Raw genomic sequence first — 21,548 nt, 5'->3', positions numbered from 1 at the left:
ACCGACGTTCACAGGCAGGATCTCAAAGGAGGCCAGTCACTATTTTCAGTTGGTAAGGGCTCTCCTGTGGACTGGGACACCAGTAGACATGTCCACTGGCTGGAACTGGACTTTAGGGTAAGGATCAAACTGCAACTGCAGTATCAATGTAAGAGGGCACAGTGATGGTTCAAACAATTCTGGAATCAGAATGAGCGACCTCTTACAACAAGACACTAAGTTGATAACAAAACGCCTCGCTGTCCACCTTGGACTGGAAAGTGGCACTGCCTCCCAGTGTCAGGGATGGTAGGGGTAGTTGGAAATAAAGTGTGATTATCACAGTCCCAGTCATAAATGACCTCTGCAGGCCCGCTACTCTTTTGGTGATGTTGATGTGGTCAGTTGGCTCTGAGCAGCTTGGCAGCAAAGTCTTGTTTGACTAACTTCCCGAGACAACTTCATTAACCCGTTTACCGAGGCGGCAATTCCGCCGCGGTGCGGGCGTTAAATTGCACGGACGGAGCCCCGTCAGCCAATGGAAGTGCGCAGTACTACCGAGGTAGTGCTCGTGACGGCCGTTGGCCGACAGGCGCACTTAAGGGGTTAAATAATCAGCCAGCTGGGTCATGCAGGTTAATCTCCCGACAACATTCCGTGGAAATTCCACTTCTGCTGCAGCCTGGTACTGGCAGTCAGGGAAAACAGTAACATGCAAATGTCTTGCTGAGTGGCTGGAGCATGAGTTATTGGGTCAAGGTGGACAATATTTCTCCTGCTTTTGAGCAATGATGGTGAAATATGGCCTGCCACAGTGCTAGCTTTTTTTCCGCAAATACCAAACCTCAACCAAGCATATATTTGTGGGCTTTCCTTACAGACATTTGCAATGGCCAATGGCCAATTACTGCATCTTAGAAGTCTCAGGTTAGGCCCACTGCACCCAGAACTGGTAACTCCTGTTGCAAGGTGAACCCATCCCAACAGTGATATTCTAATCTTGAATGAAATGGAAATATATTTCTTTGTCTGCACAGATGCCAATGGAGACTGACGACTGTTGTGTCCGGAAAAGTACAAAGAGGAGAATTAGGATTTTGCGCAGAACTCATTATGTCCTCCATAGGACACCATGAATACTGAACATGGTGATCCAGTCTTATAATACAAGTGTGGTATGCCACACATACACACAAACACACATTTCTTGGTCCCAAATTTAAGGGTGTCATGGAACCCATATGGGGGAACCCGTTGCATTTTACTCTACATTGTGAGTAGGGCAACTCATTATGAGGAGTACAGCCAAAAAGCTCTGTGGCCCTGAATTAGAATCAGGTGACACCAACCAGCAGTCTCCTGTAGCCTGATATGAGGAAGCAGTAGCCCTCTTTGAATATAGATGGTGTATACTATGGGCACATCCCAGGGCCAATAGAGGCTGATGCTCTGTGGATGGAAAATAGTTAAAGAAAGAACCACCCCAATGGACTCACAAATAGTCCAGTCTAGTAAGGCAAAATCATATGGCAGACAAACAAAAATTCAAACAAGTTCATTGTAGCAGTTTTCTTGCCATGAAAGCATATTCATTTTTGTATGTATGTACGTGGTACTTCTATAGCACAATCCTAGCCAAAAGCAGCAGAGCTATGTACAGGGTTAAAGGCAAGCATGTAGTCAATGACTGATAGGAGAGCTAGCTGTTTTGTAGATGGTTAAAGCATTGTGATGTAGAGTTCTTTAGAGAGGCACATCTTCAATGCTTTTCTAAATTTCAACTGTGTTGCGGCAGTTCTAATGGGTATGCTGGGGAATGTTGCTCCACATTTTAGATGCATAAATAAAAATGATCTGCCCTCCTGTTTTTTCTTTTTTATCATTCTTAGTCTGCAATCTGACAGTATCCTGACTGTGGATGTGCTGAACACAACCAGATATGGTGAGCTTGTCTACAAGATAAGCGAGGTGGTGGTCGAAATACTTTGTAAATGATGCCGCTGGTTTTGAAGATAGTGGGGGCCGACAAGGGGCTCCATGGAGTTCCATCAGGATCGGGGTGATGTGAAAATATTTATTCTGGCCCTGGATGCGATGTTCTGTGGTGTGTAGGTTGGCTTTAAAGGGTGCCAGGAGGGAATCTGGGAGGCCATGGAGCAAGACATTACCACCATTCAGAGACAACAGTATGAGGGCTTCTGGAAGAACATTTTCACTTTCTTCAGAAAAGAGAACTTGTACTAGGCAACCTATTATGTTTGGCAATGTGCTCCTGAGGGTGAGGTTGGTGCCCAGGATAAATCCAAAGGACTTGGAATTCAGTGAAAGTTGAGGTTTGAAGCCGTCAAGGTTCAAGTAATTGGCTTGTACTGTTTCTTGTTTGCTGATCTTGTCAAATTACAGGAATTCTGTCTTGGATGGACTGAACCTCAGGTAGGCGCTAGACATACAGGTCTGGATGATATGCAAGTAGTGTTTGATGTGTTGGGTGTCTGAAAAAGAGAAGACTTGAATCTTGATGCTGTTATAAGTGAGAAGAGCACCAAGCGGCTCCACATAGATGTTGAAAATGACAGGGGACAGAATGGAACTCTGGGGGATTCTGCATGTGATGGGGATGTTATGGGACTGGAGGTGCCCTTGTGAATAGACTAATGGGAATGTTTATCACCAGAACTCCACTGTAGCTACCTACATTGAGCACTTCTAGTTATAAGTACCTGTATTCAAGACAATCTTTGAGATCTTAATAGTTGATAGAAGTGTTAATCACCCACTATTACTGCAAAGCTAGGCCTCGCTAGGTACCCTGATGCTTAAGGATATAGTACGTAGGTCTACTTGTGAAATTCTAACTCATTTTCATAGTAGTAGCTTAAATGTTCTTAATAAAAAGATGTTTCTGAAAGATCTCATAATTCCATATGAGCCTAATGCGCAAACAACAGAATTCCAAGTTTTACTTGCCACACGTAAAAAGGATATACCTCTGGTTCTTACACAACTGATTCCTGGTAGAGTAATTAGAAAAGAAGGTGAAGATCTCAAGTTCCCAGATGTATTAGGCCATGAAACATGATCTGGAGAAAGAAATGCATATTTAAGCAGAGAGTCTTATGATAAACACATATACTCTTAAAGATCACTCATGTATTTATAGGTAGCTACTACAAGTACATTTGTTGTCCAGGGGTAAGTTCCCATTTGGGAATTCAAAGGAATGGCTTGGCAGAGAGGTTCTGAATTCACTAAAGTTCAGAAATAGCATGTTTCACAAAGCCAAAAAACACTGAATTGCAATAATCAAATCTTGATGAAAGAAGAAAACATGTTGCACTCAGCTTAGATAAATGAGACTTAAAAGAAAGCTCTCAATCAAAAATAATTCCAAGATTCAGGACATGTCATACTGGAACTGACAGAAAACCCACTGATAGCAACAATCAATCATCCAACAAGGGATTAGATTAGGCCAATTTAAAGGATGCCTGTTTTTTTCTTGATTTTGCTTAAGATGATTCCTAGACATCTAGTCAACTACAGAGGTCTTATAAGACGTAAGTGCGTGTTTTTCAGTAGCAACATCTTCGTAGCAGTATTGGAATCTGTGCTGCCTGATTAATGTCAAAGGTCAAAGAAAGTGTTTACACAATGAAGAAGATAGCATTGAAAGCCAGATTTTGTGACATCCTATACATAATATTCCCTGCAATTAAGTTCTTAACGGGTAAAGCAAAATTTCTTGTTGCCTAACTTCAAGAAACTAACTCAACCATTCAGGTGTTAGGCACTTAACTCCAAATTCAACAGCTACATTCCAAACCACTAAACGGATTTACACCAAACTTGTCAGAAAGCTAGAACTTGGTCCAGATATGAGAGTTCTTGATCTTTTAGTGTAAATGAAGGTTAAAATTATATCATGCCACGGAGCATATGCGAAGCTGAAAGATCTCAAAGTGAGATCGGATTGGCTTCCACCACCTCAACCAGGATATGGTGCCAGCCATCATAGGACTCAGGAATCGGGCCGGAGTCCTAAAAAACGATAAAAAAAGACTTTAGGTGGAAGAGTAGGGATAACCTGAACTCATAGGCCAGGTGTTGGGGTCCCAGAGGGACCCTGCTTGTGGCCAGAATTTTTTTTATTTTATTTTGCAGCTAATTCCCAGAGGGTCTGCGGCACAATAAAAAAATCATGGGCTTGGGGATGGGGACCTTTTCTGCCCAAGGGAACCATCCCTAGGGGTCTGAAGAAATGTTTTAGGGAAGGGAGGGTGTTAGAAGTGGCGATCTCAGAGGACCAGGTTATGCTCACCCGACCACCCCGGGACCCACCTCTCCCACAAGTACTGCCGAGTGTTAACGTGAGGTCCTCGCCGGGGAGGACTTCGGGTCTAGGATCGTACACACTGAGCTCACACCACACTTACGAACGGACACCACACCGTAGGTTTTCGGTAACAAGTTCTTTATGAACAGTAAAAAGGAATCATCACTCTTATTTACAAGCGATCGAGGGATCGTAAAGTCTCAGGAATTCGGGAAGAGGGAAGCGGGACAGTCTCAGTCTTTAGGCCAGAACGAAGCGTACCCTGCGCACAGCTCTCAATCCTCGAGCCGGGGGATACGGAAGATGATGGTCGTACTGGCTGCTTCACTCACTTCGAGTTGACTCAGGTCGTGTGGGTAGCGTCGATGGTCCAGCCGGACCAGAGTACTCCTCAAGCCGCGACGAGGTCAGCAGGGCTCGATCCGGAGGTGTTCTTGAGGAGCCGCGACAGCGTCAGCAGGGCTCAGGAGGTTTCACGAAGATCTCTTTAGAGTTCAAGCTCGAGCCGCGACGAGGTCAGCTGGGTTCCGAGGTTATAGTTCCGTCTTTACGAGGACGAGCCGCGACAGCGTCAGCAGGGCTCCGATGTTCCAGTTCCGTGTTACGAGAAGGAGCCGCGACAGCGTCAGCAGGGCTCGAAGAGGTAGAAGGTTCAGTTTTCCCCAAGGGTCAGCCGCGATCAGATCAGCAGGGCTTTCTTGTCCAGGATACAACTGCCCGCTAGTTCTCGGGCGGGCCTTGATATAGTCCAGTGGCCCTTAGATGTCCAGACCCTCGCATGCGGAGGTCTGATGCCTTGGGGGCTGGTCGTTGGAGAGGTCCGTCGGTTGGCCCTTTGATCCTTTTGAAGATGCGTCCGGGAATTCCCAGACACCCAGCAGGGTCTGGAGCCAGCACTCGGGGAGGCCAGAGGTGTGATCGAAACCGGCCCCCAGGGGAAGGCCAGAGGTGTGAGAGAAACCAGTCTCTCGGGGGAGGCCGGAGGTGCCATCGAAACTCCCTGTCTTATCTCACTCGGAGAGCCCTTTACCCCCCAGCCGGGACTGACGCGTCTGGAGCCTAAGTTTCGCTGGGGCCAGTGTCACGCCTGGCCCAGGGAGTCAGGGACCTCGGGAAAGGAAAATGGCTGCCAGGCCCTGTAGGGTGATGCAGGTGCTGGCCGCTCGGAGTTGGGAAATAGGACGGGGGCATGCGGGGCTGGTCGTCGGTTGCGGGGTTGTGCAGGGGGTTTGGGCGTACAGGAACAGGACGACCAGGGGATTCTGGGTGCAGGGCTAGGCTAACGGGGTGCTGAGGAACGGGGGGGAACCACGCCACGAGGCCAGGTCCAACACGCGTCCCCCCAGCTGAAAGGCAGAGAGAACTACCCATCCCCTTGGGGGTTCTCTTCACTGAGGCGGAAGAATCGGGACAGGCCGTCTGCGTTGGCGTGGTCAACACCAGGCCGGTGCCCCACAGTGAAATCCATCCCCTGGAGGGAGATGGACCATCGCAACAGTTTGGGGTTCTCCCCTCTCATTTGCATTAGCCACCGGAGGGGCCGGTGGTCGGTTTGGACCCGGAAGTGAGTACCGAACAGGTAGGGCCTCAGCTTCTTCAGGGCCCAAACCACCGCGAAGGCCTCCCGCTCGATGGTGCTCTACCTTTGCTCTTGAGGGAGTAGCCTCCGGCTAATGAATGCCACCGGCTGGTCTAGGTCGCTTTCGTTCACCTGAGATAGGACCGCTCCGATGCCATGCTCGGACGCGTCCGTTTGGACCACGAACTGTCAGGAGTAGTCGGGGGCTTGTAGTACAGGGGCAGTGCACATGGCGTCTTTCAATGCTTCGAACGCCTCTTGGCAGGCGGGGGTCCAGCTAACTTTCTTCGGCTGGTTTTTGGAGGTCAACTCCGTGAGGGGGACTACGATGCTGCCATACACTTTTGTGAATCTTCGGTAGTACCCCGTGAGCCCTAGGAACGCCCGCACTTCCGTCTGGGCTGTGGGGGCCTCCCAGGCCACGATCGCATCGATCTTGGGCTGAAGGGGTGCCACTAGGCCGCTCCCGACCTGGTGCCCCAGGTAGACCACGGACCCTTGTCCGATTTGACATTTGCTGGCCTTAATGGTGAGACCCGCCCTCTGCAGGGCCCTCAACACCTCCCAGAGGAGCTGGAGGTGCTCGGTCCAGTGGGAGCTGAACACCGCGATATCGTCTAGATATGCTGCGCTGAATTCCTCCAACCCAGCCAGTACCTGGTTAACCAGCCTCTGGAAGGTGGCAGGGGCATTTTTCATTCCGAAGGGCATCATCCGGAAATGGTAGTGACCATCCGGGGTGGAGAAAACGGATCTCTCTCTGGCCCCCTCTGTGAGGGCGATTTGCCAGTATCCGCTGGTCAAGTTGAACATGCTGAGATAGCGAGCAGAACCTGGGCGGTCAATGACCTCGTCTGCTCGGGGAATGGGGTGGGCGTCGGTTCTGGTGACTGCGTTGAGCCCGCGGTAGTCTACACAGTACCTCAGCTCGGGAACAGCACCGGGGGTGGCCGCCTTTGGAACCAGGACCACGGGGCTGGACCATGGGCTGTCAAAGGCTTCGACCACTCCCAGGGCTAGCATCTTGGAGACTTCGGCCTTTATGCAGGCCCGGACTCTGTCAGGGACGCGGTAGGCTCTGTGCCGTACCGGAGGGCTATCCCCGGTGTCCACATCGTGGACGCACCAACTGGTGACGCCGGGGACGATGGAGAAAACGTCCGAGAATTGTCCCAGTAAATGGCGACAGTCCTCGCGCTGCTCGGGGGTGAGGGAGGAGGAGAGACTCACTCCCTCTACGGAGCCATCTTTTTCCTTCGCACACAGGAGATCGGGGAGAGGCTCCGTGTCCTCTTCCGCTCCGTCGTCGGTGGCGAGGAGCAAACTCAACTCGGACCGTACGAAGTGGGGTTTGAGGCGGTTCACATGGAGGACCGGTAAAGGGTTCAGGGGGGACTGCACATCGATGGGATAGGTCACCTGGCTCTTACTTTCTACCACCTTGAAGGGCCCGGTCCACTTGTCCTGAAGGGCACAAGGTTCCACTGGGGCCATCACCCAAACCTGCTGTCCGGGTTGAAACTCGACCAGAGTGGCATTCTGATCATACCAACGTTTCATCTCTTCTTGACTGGCCTTGAGGTTTGCCTCGGCCAGCTCTCGGAACTTCCGAGTCTGGTTTCGGAGGGCCAGGATGTATCGAAACACATCTGGAGGGGGAGCCGGGTCCGCCATTTCCCAACCTTCCTTGACCAGGCTGAGGGGCCCCCGGACGGGGTGCCCATAGAGCAGCTCGAAGGGGCTAAACCCCAAGGATTTCTGGGGGACTTCTCGGTACGCGAACAGGAGACAGGGAAGGAGAACATCCCACTTACGCCTCAGGGGCTCTTCGAGACCCATGATCATTCCTTTGAGGGTCCAGTTGACTCGCTCAACCAGGCCGTTACCTTGGGGATGGTATGGGGTGGTGAACTTGTACGTCACCCCACACTGCTGCCAGAGGGACTTCATGTACTTGGAGATGAAGTTCGTCCCTCGGTCGCTCACCACTTCTCGCGGGAATCCCACCCGGGAGAAGATCCCCATGAGGGCCCGCCCCACTACGGGAGCCGTCACCGTTCGGAGGGGAATGGCCTCGGGGTACCGGGTGGCGTGGTCCACCAGGACGAGGATGAATCGGTGGCCTAAGGAGGTTCGGGGGTCTAGGGGCCCCACGATATCTATTCCCACCCGTTCAAAGGGGGTACTGACACGGGGAAGGGTTGGAGAGGAGCCTTGCGCCTCCCTCCGCTCTTTCTGCTGGCCTGACACGTGGGGCAGGACTTGCAGTGGGCCTCCACATCGGAGCGCATGCCGGGCCAGTAAAAGTGAGTGACCAGGCGGTGGTAGGTTTTGTCTTGTCTCAGGTGTCCCGCCAGGGGCACATCATGGGCCAGGTTCAGAAGGAATCCGCAGAAGCGTAGGGGTACCACCAGCACCCGGGCTGACCCTAGCTCGGCGGACTTCTGTTCACTATACAACAGGCCGTTTTCCCAATAGACAAGGTGGGAGCCGGACGGGTCACCGGCGGCCTGGGCGGCGGCCTGCTGCCACGGCCCGACCAGGGAAGGCCAGGAGGTCTGTTCCAGGCAGAATTCTTCTCGGGCGCCACTAGGCTAGCTCAGGTAGGTCGTCCAAGTTTGTGGTCTGTTCGACGACCGGGCCTAGGGGATCTGCGTCAGGGTCAATGCTCTCACTGGGTAGAAACTCGGGGACTTCGGATTGCCCGCTGTCCTCCGGGTCATCAGAGACCGGGCGAGGGTTCTCGGGTTCCACCCCCCCCGGGGTGGACAGTCGGGCGGTCATGGATCGGGTGCTCACGCAGGCCCACTCGGGCAGGCCCACCATCTCCAGGTGAGTTCTTCGCTCTACCTGCTTCCACGGGGAGCTCTCTAGGTCATTACCCAGTAGGCAGTCTACGGGCATGTCGGTGCGGACCGCTACTCGTAACTCCCCGGAGACGCCCTCCCACTCGAATGGAACCTGAGCTATTCGGCAGGTGCGGATGGAATTGTCAGCTGAGATCACCCTGCAGGAGGTGTGGGGTATAATTTGGTCTTCTGTGACTAGGTGACATCTTACTGCAGTAATGCTGGCCCCTGTGTCTCGGAGGGCCCCTATGCGGTGCCCGTTGACGGTCACCTGCTGTCGGTACTTCTCAGTATTGTCTGGCAGGGGGGCTCCGGGGACCATTTCTCTATCCCCCAGGGAGACTAATGTCATGGCTGCTGGTTCCCACCCCTCTGGGTCCTCTACCTCTTCCTCTTCCAGGGCTACTGTGGCTAGCTGGCACGCTGGAGGGCTCACAGCGGCTGTTTTCTTGAGCAGGGGGCACTGGGGGTCCCCGGCATAATGTCCTGGTTGCTGACACCTGTAGCAGGCTGTGCTGATTCTGGGTCCTTGTCTAGCTGGGGGGAACCTTGCTCTCGCTGCGGGAGGAGAGGTTCCGGACTGATTTCTGGGGGGGCTTCGTTGGGGCCCTGCCTGGGACCCCCTCAGTCTACCCTGACCTCCCCCTCCCCTCTGGCGGGAATGTCCTTGCTCGTTTCGGCCATAGTCTCCCACGGGCCCCCGGGGGACTCTGGTGCTCACCCAGCGATCTGCTTCGACAGCCAGCTTCCGGGGATCTGCCAACTTGCTGTCCACAAGGTGCTGTCTCAGCTCCACAAAGCAGTTGGTGGATAAATGTTCATAGGCGATGAGATCAATGAGTCCTTCAAAATTGGTCACCTTGCTGCCCTTGATCCACCCTTCCAAGGCTCGACTGTAAAAGTTCACGTACTCCACCCACGTGGTGCCAGGGATCTTCTTGCACTCTCAGAACCGCTGGCGATACATTTCGGGGGTGAGTCCGTATCTCGTGAGGAGGGCCTCTTTCATGTGGATGGTAGATCGAGTAGGGTGTCTCTCCCCTCGCTCAGGAATCGGCCCCACAACCCGGCTCCCCAATCCTTCTGCGGAACGCGGTGGGAAGTCATGGCGACTTCGTAGGCCTTGAACCATTGCTGGATATCGTCGTTCTTGTAGTACTCTTTGACCACATCCTTGGGGATGTGGACTTTTGGTTCCGCCGGGGGAACGGCTTCTCGGTTCGGTTGTCTTCGCTCCGGGCCTTGAGTTCGATCTCTTTCAGGCCGCGCTCGTGCTCCAGCTGGAGTCTCTTGCCTTCATGTTCCCTCTGGAGCTTCTTCTCCTCCAGTTCTCCTTGCAGCCGTAACTGCTCGATGGCAAGTTTCTTTTCGGCCAACTTGAGCTCTCCTTCTATTTTAAGGCGTGCCAGCTCTAGCTCGTGGCTTCGATTGCGTTCTCGGTCTGTCATCTCTTCTGGTGACAGACCTCTCTCCGTGCTGGGACTCCGCGTCAGGGAATCAGCTCCCTCACCCTCTTGAGCGCGGGTTTCGGTCTGTGGCCCTCCCTCTCCACCGTCTCCTTCTGGAGGGGGAAGATGGGCTCCGGCCTCTACCCATGCCGTCAGGGCTTTTGGGAAGTCTTCTTTGGTACTTAAACCAGTGGTAGCGATATGGAAGTCTTTGCAGAATTGCTTCAGTTCTCGGTGGGTATACTCTTCCCGAAGGTCCTTCTGGAATGTGGTCTTTTCGCTTGTTCAGGTAGTGTGTCAGTCGTTTTACTGTACGATCCCTAGACGTAGGCCCTTATCCCATCGCTTGCCACCAATGTTAGAAGGGGCGATCTCAGAGGACCAGGTTATGCTCACCCGACCACCCCGGCACCCACCTCTCCCACAAGTACTGCCGAGTCTTAACGTGAGGTCCTCGCCGGGGAAGACTTCGGGTCTAGGATCGTACACACTGAGCTCACACCACACTTACGAACGGACACCACACCGTAGGTTTTCGGTAACAAGTTCTTTATGAACAGTAAAAAGGAATCAGCACTCTTATTTACAAGCGATCGAGGGATCGTAAAGTCTCAGGAATTGGGGAAGAGGGAAGCAGGACAGTCTCAGTATTTAGGCCAGTACGAAGCGTACCCTGCGCACAGCTCTCAATCCTCGAGCCGGGGGATACGGAAGATGATGGTCGTACTAGCTGCTTCACTCACTTCGAGTCGACTCAGGTCGTCTGGGTAGCGTCGATGGTCCAGCCGGACCAGAGTACTCCTCGAGCCACGACGAGGTCAGCAGGGCTCGATCCGGAGGTGTTCTTGAGGAGCCGCGACAGCATCAGCAGGGCTCAGGAGGTTTCACTAAGATCTCTTTAGAGTTCAAGCTCGAGCCGCGACGAGGTCAGCTGGGCCCGAGGTTATAGTTCCGTCTTTACGAGGACGAGCCGCGACAGCGTCAGCAGGGCTCCGATGTTCCAGTTCCGTGTTACGAGAAGGAGCCGTGACAGCGTCAGCAGGGCTCGAAGAGGTAGAAGGTTCAGTTTTCCCCAAGGGTCAGCCGCGATCAGATCAGCAGGGCTTTCTTTTCCAGGATACAACTGCCCGCTAGTTCTCGGGCGGGCCTTGATATAGTCCAGTGGCCCTTTGATGTCCGGACCCTCGCAGGCGGAGGTCTCATGCCTTGGGGGCTGGTCGTTGGAGAGGTCCGTCGGTTGGCCCTTTGATCCTTTTGAAGATGCGTCCGGGAATTCCCAGACGCCCAGCAGGGTCTGGAGCCAGCACTCGGGGAGGCCAGAGGTGTGATCGAAACCGGCCCCCAGGGGAAGGCAAGAGGTGTGAGAGAAACCAGTCTCTCGGGGGAGGCCGGAGGTGCCATTGAAACTCCCTGTCTTATCTCACTCCGGGAGCCCTTTACCCCCCAGCCGGGACTGGCGCGTCTGGAGCCTAAGTTTCGCTGGGGCCGGGGTCACGCTAGGCCCAGGGAGTCAGGGACCTCGGGAAGGAAAAATGGCTGCCGGGCCCTGTGGGGTGATGCAGGTGCTGGGCGCTCGGAGCCGGCAAGTAGGACGGGGGCATGCGGGGCTGGTCGTCAGTTGCGGGGTCGTGCAGGGGGTTTGGGCGTACAAGAACAGGACGACCAGGGGATTCTGGGTGCAGGGCTAGGCTAACGGGGTACTGAGGAACGGGGGAACCACACCACGAGGCCAGGTCCAACAGAGGGCATGCCCCCCGAGCTGCTTTTGGCCATGGGGACAGCATCACCCAGATCCCAATTTAATTAGTATGGGGAGGGGGGGGGGGCAAAGCCCCCCTTCCCGAGTTGTATTCGGCCACAGGGACCCCATCCTGAAGTCAGCGGGCGGGCTCAACCTGTGACGGTGGCAGAGGGGCCTGGAGTGGGTCTCCGGGGTGAGCGTAATCTTGCCTGGATACATTTATTTATTTATTTATTTTGTGTTTTACAGAGCGCTTTACAGGATTCACAAGTTGTATACAAAAGACTTAGGAGGGGGGGTGGAAACATTTGGGATAAAAACAGGTACATACATTTTACAAGAGCGAGAGGTCCAACAGCCTAAGGGTGGGATGCCGGTTAATCCAAGGTGTGTCAGTAATAGGATATAACACAAAGTCGCTGAGGTGAATGCAGTGCAAGAATTTCTGGCTCCTCTGGATACCATGAGTTTCACAGCGAGAAATGCAGGGGATTTAGTGTATAGAGCCTTGTGAGTGATACAAGCTAGTTTAAGTTGGATTCTGGCCTCAAGAGGAAGCCAGTTCAGAGCTTTCAGGTGTGGTGAGATATGGTCGAATTTCTTTGAACCTGTTAGGAGTCTGGCGGCAGCGTTGAGGCAGGCTTTTACGGGGGCCAGGGAGATCTTGGGTAGACGGGAGAGGGTAGAGCATTCATATTCAAGTCTGGAGATGACTAGTGCATGGACTGCCATTTTTAGGTCGGGAGTGTCGAGGAAAGGTTTCAGTTTTCTTAGATAGCTCAGGTGAAATCTGGCGGTTTTGGCCATTGGGGTTGATGTGGTCACGCATATTCAAGCTGCAGTCTAGGGTTATTCCAAGGGATTTGGCAGAGTCCACTATGGTCGGTGGGCAGTTTAAAGCTGTGAACGCCTTAGTCCATTCCTGAATGCCAGGGTTGGTTTTGGGTGGGGAGATTAGAAGAAATTCAGTTTTTTTTCCGTTAAGTTTGAGCTGGTTAGAGGTGAGCCATTGGACAGTCAGCTTCAAGGCCTCATTCAGGAAAAGAATCCCAGGAGAAGAGACTTTGATGTAGATCTGGGTGTTGTAGGCATACATGTGGTAGGAGATATTGGCAGTGTGCAATACTTCTGCTAGCGGTTCGAGGTAAAGATTGAAGAGGCTAGGGGACAGGTTTGATCCATGGGGGACTCCGACAGTGATCGGAAAGGGAGCAGACAAGTTACCATTGATTAGGAATTTCTGACAGCGGTTCTGGAGGAAGGTCCTATACCATCCTGAGTTTGAGGTGTTCGAGGAGTTTATCGTGGTTGACAGTATCGAAAGCCGAGGATAGATCTAAGAGGATTATGAGACAGGTTTTTCCTTGGTCAAGGGCTTGGAGGGCATCATCCACGATGTGGAGAATGGTGATTTCAGTGATGTGCCCAGGCCTGAATCCGGATTGGAAGTCGTCTAGCAGGTGGAAGTTGGTAATGTGTTGGCTCAACTGCTGTTGCGCACATTTCTCCAGATCTCTAGCTAGGAGTGAGATATTGAATATAGGTCTAAAGTTGTCAGGGGAAGCAGGATTCAGCTAAGGTTTTTTTAAGATGGGGATGACTTGACCGGCTTTTAGAGTCAGGTACCAACCTCTGAAGAAGGGAGGCGTTGATTATTGCAGCCCAACTAGGAATGATAGACTGGGAGGCGGCGCCTAATCAGTTAGAGGGGAGTGGGTCAATAAAGTGGTTGTGTGGGTTTATGGAGGATAGAATTTTCGAGACGGAATGGTTGTCCTAAACTTTGAAGTTGGCCCAGTGCGCTAGGTTTTTGGGTGATATCTGGGGGGGACAGTGAGGAGAGATGAGGCAGTTCGGAAGGGGGTTGGGAGTAGGTAGAGGGTCTAAGTTTGTTTCCTAGGGCAGTAGTTTTGTCAGAGAAGAAGGAGGAAAATTCCTTGCATGTTATTAGAGATTTAGGGGTTTCTTTGGAGGTTTTAGCCAGATTGTTAGATTGGTGTTTGACCATTTCGAAGAGCTTGCAAGGTCTGTTCTAGGCGTTCCCCAGTTCTGATCTGAAGAATTCTTTTTTTGAATTGAGGATGTTCTAATATAGGCATTTCTGGTCTGGCGAAGAAGTTTTAAATGGGAGGCTGAAGGGTGCTGTCTCCAGTTTCTTTCTGTCTACCGGAGGGTTCTCCTTTCACTGTTGAGGGATCCGTTGAACCAGGGGTTTCTGTCTTTGATTTGGGTTCCTTTTAGCTTTAGCGACGCATGATCATCAAGAATTTGTTCGCCATAAGTTGGCAGGGTATGCTCAGACGTGAGTCCCTTGCTCGCTTTGCCACTGGATTCAAGCAAGCCTGGCTGAAGACGGCTGAAATGCCAGAAACCGGTCCTAGGAAGCTTGTTTCCGGTCTAGGGAAGGCATGGCTTGGCAGTTCGGGCTGGACTGTTCCCGTGAGGCACAGGGTCAGACTGATTTGCATATGGCCATGTCTGAACTGGGGTGGCAGAGTGGGCTAAAGAACGGTGATGGATTAAACACAGATCTGTTGACAGGGTGTGAGTGTTTGATTGGTTCAGATGCTCCGTCCATCACCACCCTCTTTTGTACCGCTTTGTTCGCCATAAGTTGGCAGGGTATGCTCAGACGTGAGTGCCTTGCTCACTTTGCCACTGGATTCAAGCAAGCCTGGCTGAAGATGGCTGAAATGCCAGAAACCAGTCCTAGGAAGCTTGTTTCAGGTCCAGGGAAGGCATGGCTTGGCAGTTCGGGCTGGACTGTTCCCATGAGGCTTTCGTCAAGTAATTAAATTCCCCTTGGGCGCCTTAATATAAAAAACATAAATTTGCACATAAACATAGACATAAATATAAATACACCAATTACCATTTACTTAATCTCCTCGTGGCAGCCCGCTTTTGCTGTTGGTTGCCCGTCCACCACCCGCCCATCACTGCTTGACCAGGTGAACTCTGATTCACAGATCCCCTTGTTATGAACCCCAATATTGGCCATGTAGTTACACAACCTTTTACCTATATTCGTCCTACCATTGTTCTACATAACAGGTTTGGTGCGGACCTTTTACCTAGTTAGGTGCTGCATAAATGTCATGTGGTTTTCTCTGACAACTAGCCCCACTTATTATGCATGAGGATTCTCAGTATCACAGCAGGATAACTATCTTTTACATAATAACTCTATATAAGGGTCATCACTATCGTCATCTTTGGTAAGGGTGGGCGGCCAGCTACGCTCCGTGCACGGAGTGCACGTAGTGCCGTCTTCTACGCATTTTGCGTAGCGGGCGTAGCCAGGCGGCACTACGCGCGCTCCGCAGACGGAGCGTAGCCGGCCGCCACCCGCCTCCCTCCCGCCCTCCCTAAATATTTAAATAAAAGGATTGAAAGGTTTTAAAAACACTTACCTGTCCGCCGCGTCCCCGGGGCTCCCTCTCCCGTCACTGGATTCGCGCCGCCGCCATTTCCGATACTAATGCGCATGCGCGGGCGGCCGCGCATGCGCATTTCTCATGATAAATGCGCATGCGCGGCCGCCCGCGCATGCGCATTAGTATCCGAAATGGCGGCGGCGCGAATCCAGGGACGGGAGAGGGAGCCCCGGGGACGCGGCGGACAGGTAAGTGTTTTTAAAACCAGTTTGACTCCTTTTATTTAAATATTTAGGGAGGGCGGGAGGGAGGCGGGCGGCGCGTAGTGGGGCTACGCGGAGTGCGTGGGTGGGCGTAGTTTTGCGCCCACTTCACGTAGCTCCGCGAAGCCCCACTCCGCACACTACGCCCAGGGTTAATCTTTGGCCGACATGCCCACAGTAACATGACAACATGACACATCTAGGCAGAACCACTGAGAGTACCTTTTGGGTATATAAGCACCACATCTTTGCTGGGCAAACCAGAGGAGAAAGACTTCAATGCTGACCTGCTGACACGAGACGCTGAAGTCCCTGCAGGCAGATACTCCAGCACGCAGTTATCTGACATCCCTTGCAGGGTGTCCGACTCGAGACCAAGACAGAGTCGTACGCTCTTTCACCTCAGGTAATGGGGTTCGCTCTTTCTGGGGTGATTCTTGGCTATACACCTACATACATGCTAGGTACACTGAGGTACATCTAGTTAGGGGGTAGCATCGTAGAAGTACGCATTATTACTGTAATGTGGGAAACAGCGTTTAAAACGCTGCCATAACATCGCAGTGCTTTTTCAACGCAGTCGTTGTTGTTAGTACGCGAAGACACCTTTACATCGCTAGTCATCAGAACGACTTGCTGTAGGGGGCGCTAAAGTAGATTGGATTCGATTAAAATACTTGTAAAGCGCATAGCTGCCTCGGCAATGAGGAGTCCTAGCGCTGAAGCAAGACAGAGTGGGGGACAGGCGAGGAGTTAGCATTGAGAGAAAAGCAAGGTTTTCACAAGCCGTCTGAAGACCTGGTGATCAGAGATGCTGCGGATGTGTAAGGGAAGGGAGTTCCAGATGGCGGGAGCCAGTCGCCTAAAGGAGCGGCTGCCAGCTCTGGACCTCCGTATGGTAAGGTATTGGATATGAAATCCAACACCGTCTGCTGCTGTTGCGCAAACTGGAGTAAGAATAGTAAATAATACTATTCCTAAGCCCAGCGCGCCCTCTACAGCAAGTCTACGATGTAAAGGTATCACATACTAACAACGCAGTCGTTGTAACGGCTGGGTTGTTAAAGCACGCGATTTAATAGCATGTGTTGTAACATGATATATTCCTGTAATGTATCTATATCCTGCATATATCCATTGTTTTACCACTATGGTAGAATTCTACCTGTTATTTACTCTGTTGGTGCTTATGACTGTATATATTTGGTTCTGTCTAATGATCGTTGCAACACACGTATTTTACACTAGAATGACGCTGGTTCAACAAATGCTTATTGAAAACATCTCCACCGTTTATTCTGGGTATCTCTCTGAGACAAAGTGAGGACGAGTAACTGAGCGAAAACTACTGTACTGTTTCCATGAGTTGTCATGTTCGATAGTTGCCAGAAACTATTCGCTCTTTGGTAAGGTTGTGGGGCTTATAGTGGCACTGTGAGCTAGCTGGTCTATAGATGAACATATCATTTGGGGGTGTCTGGAATCAGTCTGGACACCAATCCCTTAGTTTAGGTTGTCTAAACAAGCAGATCCTATATAGATATGTAGGAACTACACAACATGGCACCTCCAACGTTGGTTTGGTTCTTATTTAACGGTCAAATCTGAGTAGGTCAGTCGTTCTCAGAGACCCCAACTCACATTTACCCTGAGACGTCTTGAATTGGAAGGGAAAAAACTCCACTGCAGCTGAGTAGGTAGACCCTACGTATTGGCTGTAGGTATATTCAAGCTTGAAGGATGATAGTTCCCTACACTGTGCATAAAACCTTATCTCATTTTCCTTGAACTAGTCTTACAATGTCTGTTGAATATAACGCTGCAGCAGCATTATATGCAAATAGAGCGGAGGACGGAGAGCAGTAAGGTGCTATAAACATTTCAGGAAAATGTCATATATGCACTTGCTGCAAAATTAGCACATTTTGGTCTCACAGCATTAGGAGGGAACGTAACATTCTTTATTGAGGCACACAAGTCATTCAGGACAGAGGTATTCTATTCGGGTCACATTCCCTCCTTTAGATGCACGCACAAATACATTTCATTCAAATACGCCAGATAAAATACCAGAAAAGTACTGTCCATACAAGGACATAGAAGTTTCGCTCACATGCCAAGAGCCTTTAAATTGATTTATATGTGCCCTCCCGCACACAACAGAAAAAGTGAGACTCGGTCTGCTTAGCAGAGACGGAGTGACCTGGCCGTTCCTAGCTGCTTACACAGCGCATACAGAAATTGACACACTGCCAATACCAGGCTTGCGTCCGTTACACAAAGAAATAATAAAACTTAATAGAAATTGTATCCTACGCCGACGACACCCAGCTCATCCTTTCCCTCACCAAAGACCCCACTACTTCCAAACTCAACTTCCAGAAAGGAATGCAAGATGTTGCAGTCTGGATGGCCAACAGTTGCCTAAATCTCAACACAATTCGTTATGCGAACACTCACACTTGCACTACAACCTACAAGGGTGACTCCAGTAGGTCAACTACAAGGGACTGCAACTAAAATCACCCCACAAACACTAAATGCGGTTATTGGAAGAATGCCCACTAAATGTGAGCAATTGCCATTCTGGATAGCACAGAAAATAGCACAGCTAGAGGCAGTGTTTCCGCACATATGCCCACAAGAAAAACACAGAATACTGACAATTTGCTTGCCAATGGGGATACCGCCCTCCATAGAGGATTGTACCACTTGGAGTACAGTTTTTGCTGCCATCTATACCAGGCCACATGGCACCCCTTCGATAGCAGTGATACTGGAAGTGTTAAGACAAATACAGAATGAGTATGGGGCAAAACCTGCTCTGAATTTAGGGATTGAATTAATAGGCAGTTTTCCCCAGGTATCTACACTATTAGATGTTAGAAAACATAACGCCTAAGGGAATGCACTCCTGCACAACAGGAGTGAGAATTACCTAAAACTATTGAAGATACATACGCTGAATTGGGTAGAGATAATTTGGGAGGTAGACCTATGAAACCACAAGTAAAGGGTAATCCTGAAAAGGATAACTCCAAGCAAATGCCCGATTCTTCTAAAAAGAAATGGGATAATAAACAACAACAAAATAAGCAGAATGCATCACAATCGCGGGGTGGTTGTCCTCAGCAGGAGGTCACGGACAGGAAGTATAACCTTAGAAACAGTTATAACATTAAAAAACTGACAGGTATCAGGATATTGATAAACGTTCCACTTGTTCCTTTCAGGGTTCACCAAAAAACTCAGAGAGAGAGAAGGACAGTCAGAACACAGATCAGAAGAGCACGCAAAGTCAAGAGATACACATCGCGCTTCAGACTATATTATCCAAAAAAAAAAGATAAACCCAAATCAAACCCTCAATTTGAAAAGAACAAAGTAGCTGGCCTTAAAATAAGAAATCCCCAGGCTGCTGAGGACTGAACTTCTGAACGGGGAATGGGCTCTGACGATGCTAGACAGCGTAGCAGAAGTAACAATAACTTGCCAGAACATGACGGAATTACTGGTGATAGCGGCGTTGAATGAACATGTCCCACACCAATTATAAGAAATAAACTCACATAGAGGGAAATATACCAAGAAAAATGAAGGGCCTCTTTTTGGAAAACCTGACTTTTGGATACAATATCCTTTTGGTTGAAAAAGATTGGCCACCTGAGTTTGTTATGGATTGCCCAAAAGAAGAAACAGTATTTGTACCAGCTTTCCCCGACCTCATTCTAGATCACTAAAACAATCATACGTGCAGGAGTGGGTGGTTGCACTAGCTCCTGCATTATAACGCAATCATGTAGGGTGGGATGCAGTCACCTCACCAAGTGATCCCAGTAAAAACTACTCCAACTTCACAGAGACAGTACCCAATAAAACATGATGCAAAAAACAAGTCGGGGAGATCTTAGATAAACTTGAATGCCAGGGTGTAATAGAGAATTGCACCTCTTCGATGAATAATCCTTTGCTTCCCTTAATGAAAGCCATCAATTCTTACCATCTTGTTTAAGACTACAGGCATTTGAACACTTGCACAAACACATTTGCAGTACAGAATGCACACAGTGCCACATTAATGATTAACATTGTGTGGAAGAAATACAAAACAACACTAGATATCTCAAATGGATTCTTCCGCATTATCTGCCCTCGGCTCTCAACAACATCAATTCTGTAGATTGCCCCAAGGGTATAAGAATAGCCCAGGGCAGCAAGAGTAACAGAGTTGCTTCAAAATTTTGAAGAGGAGGTATTGTCCTATGTAGATGATGTATATCTGACAGACAATACATTATTGGATCATTTGACCAGGGTGAACAACATCATTTTGGGGTTCGCCTCTGAGGGCTACAAATTTAATTAAAAAAATCAAAAATCGCCCACCTCAATGTCCTGTTTTTAGGATATGAGCTCTCAAGTGAAGGGAAAAGCCAAGCAGCTAACTATTTTTAGAAAAGTGTGCACTGCTCCAACCTCCAAAGACTCTGAAAAACTTACAATCCAATTTAGGATTTCTACATTTTGGCAGAACATACATTTTAGATTACGCAGAAAAAGTAAAAGCTTTCTTAGACGTAATTAGACCTAATTTCGCAGTTCGACATTGGACACAGGAACACACAGAAATTCTTTGTTCACTACAAGCTGACATGATAGCTTTCAAACACTTACAAGCACGTGTTACTCTACAAATTTGGTGATCCATGTAGTCGCGGGTCAATCCGGGTACACTTACCTCACCTTCAATGAAGGCGAAACTGTACCCATTGCATACAAATCTCATTTCTATACAAATGCTGAGATGCGATTTGCGTCCACTGAAAATGTTTTAACAGCAGTACAGACTAATATAGTGAGAGAAAGAGCACTGGCTCATGGGAAAGTAATAATTGTCGTAACTCCAGTACCAACCTGAGAGGCTGTTACAAAAGCAAGCATTTCAAACAGTAAAGCGTTGCATCCACGATGGATACAACAGGCTAATTCACTCACTGCAACAAATGTAGACTACAAGTTTGATTCTACATTAAAAACACAAGCATTTCTGCAGTACGAACAAGAATATCCTCTTCCAAATGAAATAATGCCTCTAGTTCAGTATGAATACATCATTTACATTGCCGGATCGGCCCAGCCTGCCGTGGGAGGTAAACAGCAATACAACACAGCATGTGAGACTGTAAAGGGTGGTATGCGGGATGGTAAGTTCCGTCCTAGCAATACACAGAAGCAGTCTCTGGGAGATTGCACAGCAAAAATGGCAGAACTAAGGGCCAGATGCATCAAGCATCCATTTTGCGATTCCTTATTAGCAAAAAATAAGGAATCGCTAATAAGGAATAGCAAAATGGAATGCATCAAGCAATCACTACAAAAATAGCAATTCCTTAGAATTCCTTAATTGCGACTCACAAATTGGGAGTTGCAATTAATGAATACCTCCCCATACATTCCTATGGGCCTACAGGCCCATAGGAATGTATTGGAGATTGCATGAGCAATTAGCGAGTACCAGTAGGTACTCGCAAATTGCTCATGCAATTTCAAGGGTGCAAGGGTGTCAAAATGACACCCTGTTGCACCCCTGATTTTGATCTATGCACATATGTTGCGCACACACATGCCCTTAGGGCATGTGTGTGCGCAACATGAAACTTTGAAATATGCACAAAAGTGAATTTTTCAAAGTTTTTGCAAATTACCATGAAGTTGTACTTTGTGGTAATTTGCGTGCCCTATTAGCGAATTTGCTATTTTTGAAACTTTCATGCATTGCATTTAAGGAATCTCAATTTGGGATTCCTTAAATGCAAACAATCGCAATGTAGCGAATACTCTATTTCCGATTTTTGCATTTGGGATGATGCATCCCAAATGCAAAAATACCGGTCGCAAAGGGGCAGATTCTGAGAATCTGCCCCTTTGCGACCGGTTTTTTGCTTGATGCATCTGGCCCTAAAAGCCCTGATACTGGCA

At 49.8% G+C, this 21,548-nt stretch overlaps 1 protein-coding gene across 1 annotated transcript in view; it reads right to left on the bottom strand.

The window, feature by feature from the left end:
* Positions 1-21,548, bottom strand: part of LOC144762937 (uncharacterized) — a 171,569-nt gene that overhangs the window by 87,809 nt on the left and 62,212 nt on the right. Inside the window, exon 6 of the mRNA XM_078648238.1 lies at positions 2,967-3,059. Coding sequence (XP_078504364.1) covers positions 2,967-3,059 — 93 coding nt within the window. The remainder of the gene's footprint in view (positions 1-2,966; positions 3,060-21,548) is intronic.

The sequence above is a fragment of the Lissotriton helveticus genome, chromosome 6 (assembly GCF_964261635.1).
Source record: "Lissotriton helveticus chromosome 6, aLisHel1.1, whole genome shotgun sequence".
NCBI classification, from domain to species: Eukaryota; Metazoa; Chordata; class Amphibia; order Caudata; family Salamandridae; genus Lissotriton; species Lissotriton helveticus.
Note: the sequence above shows the minus strand (reverse complement) of the source record. Positions and strands in the feature narration are given on the sequence as shown.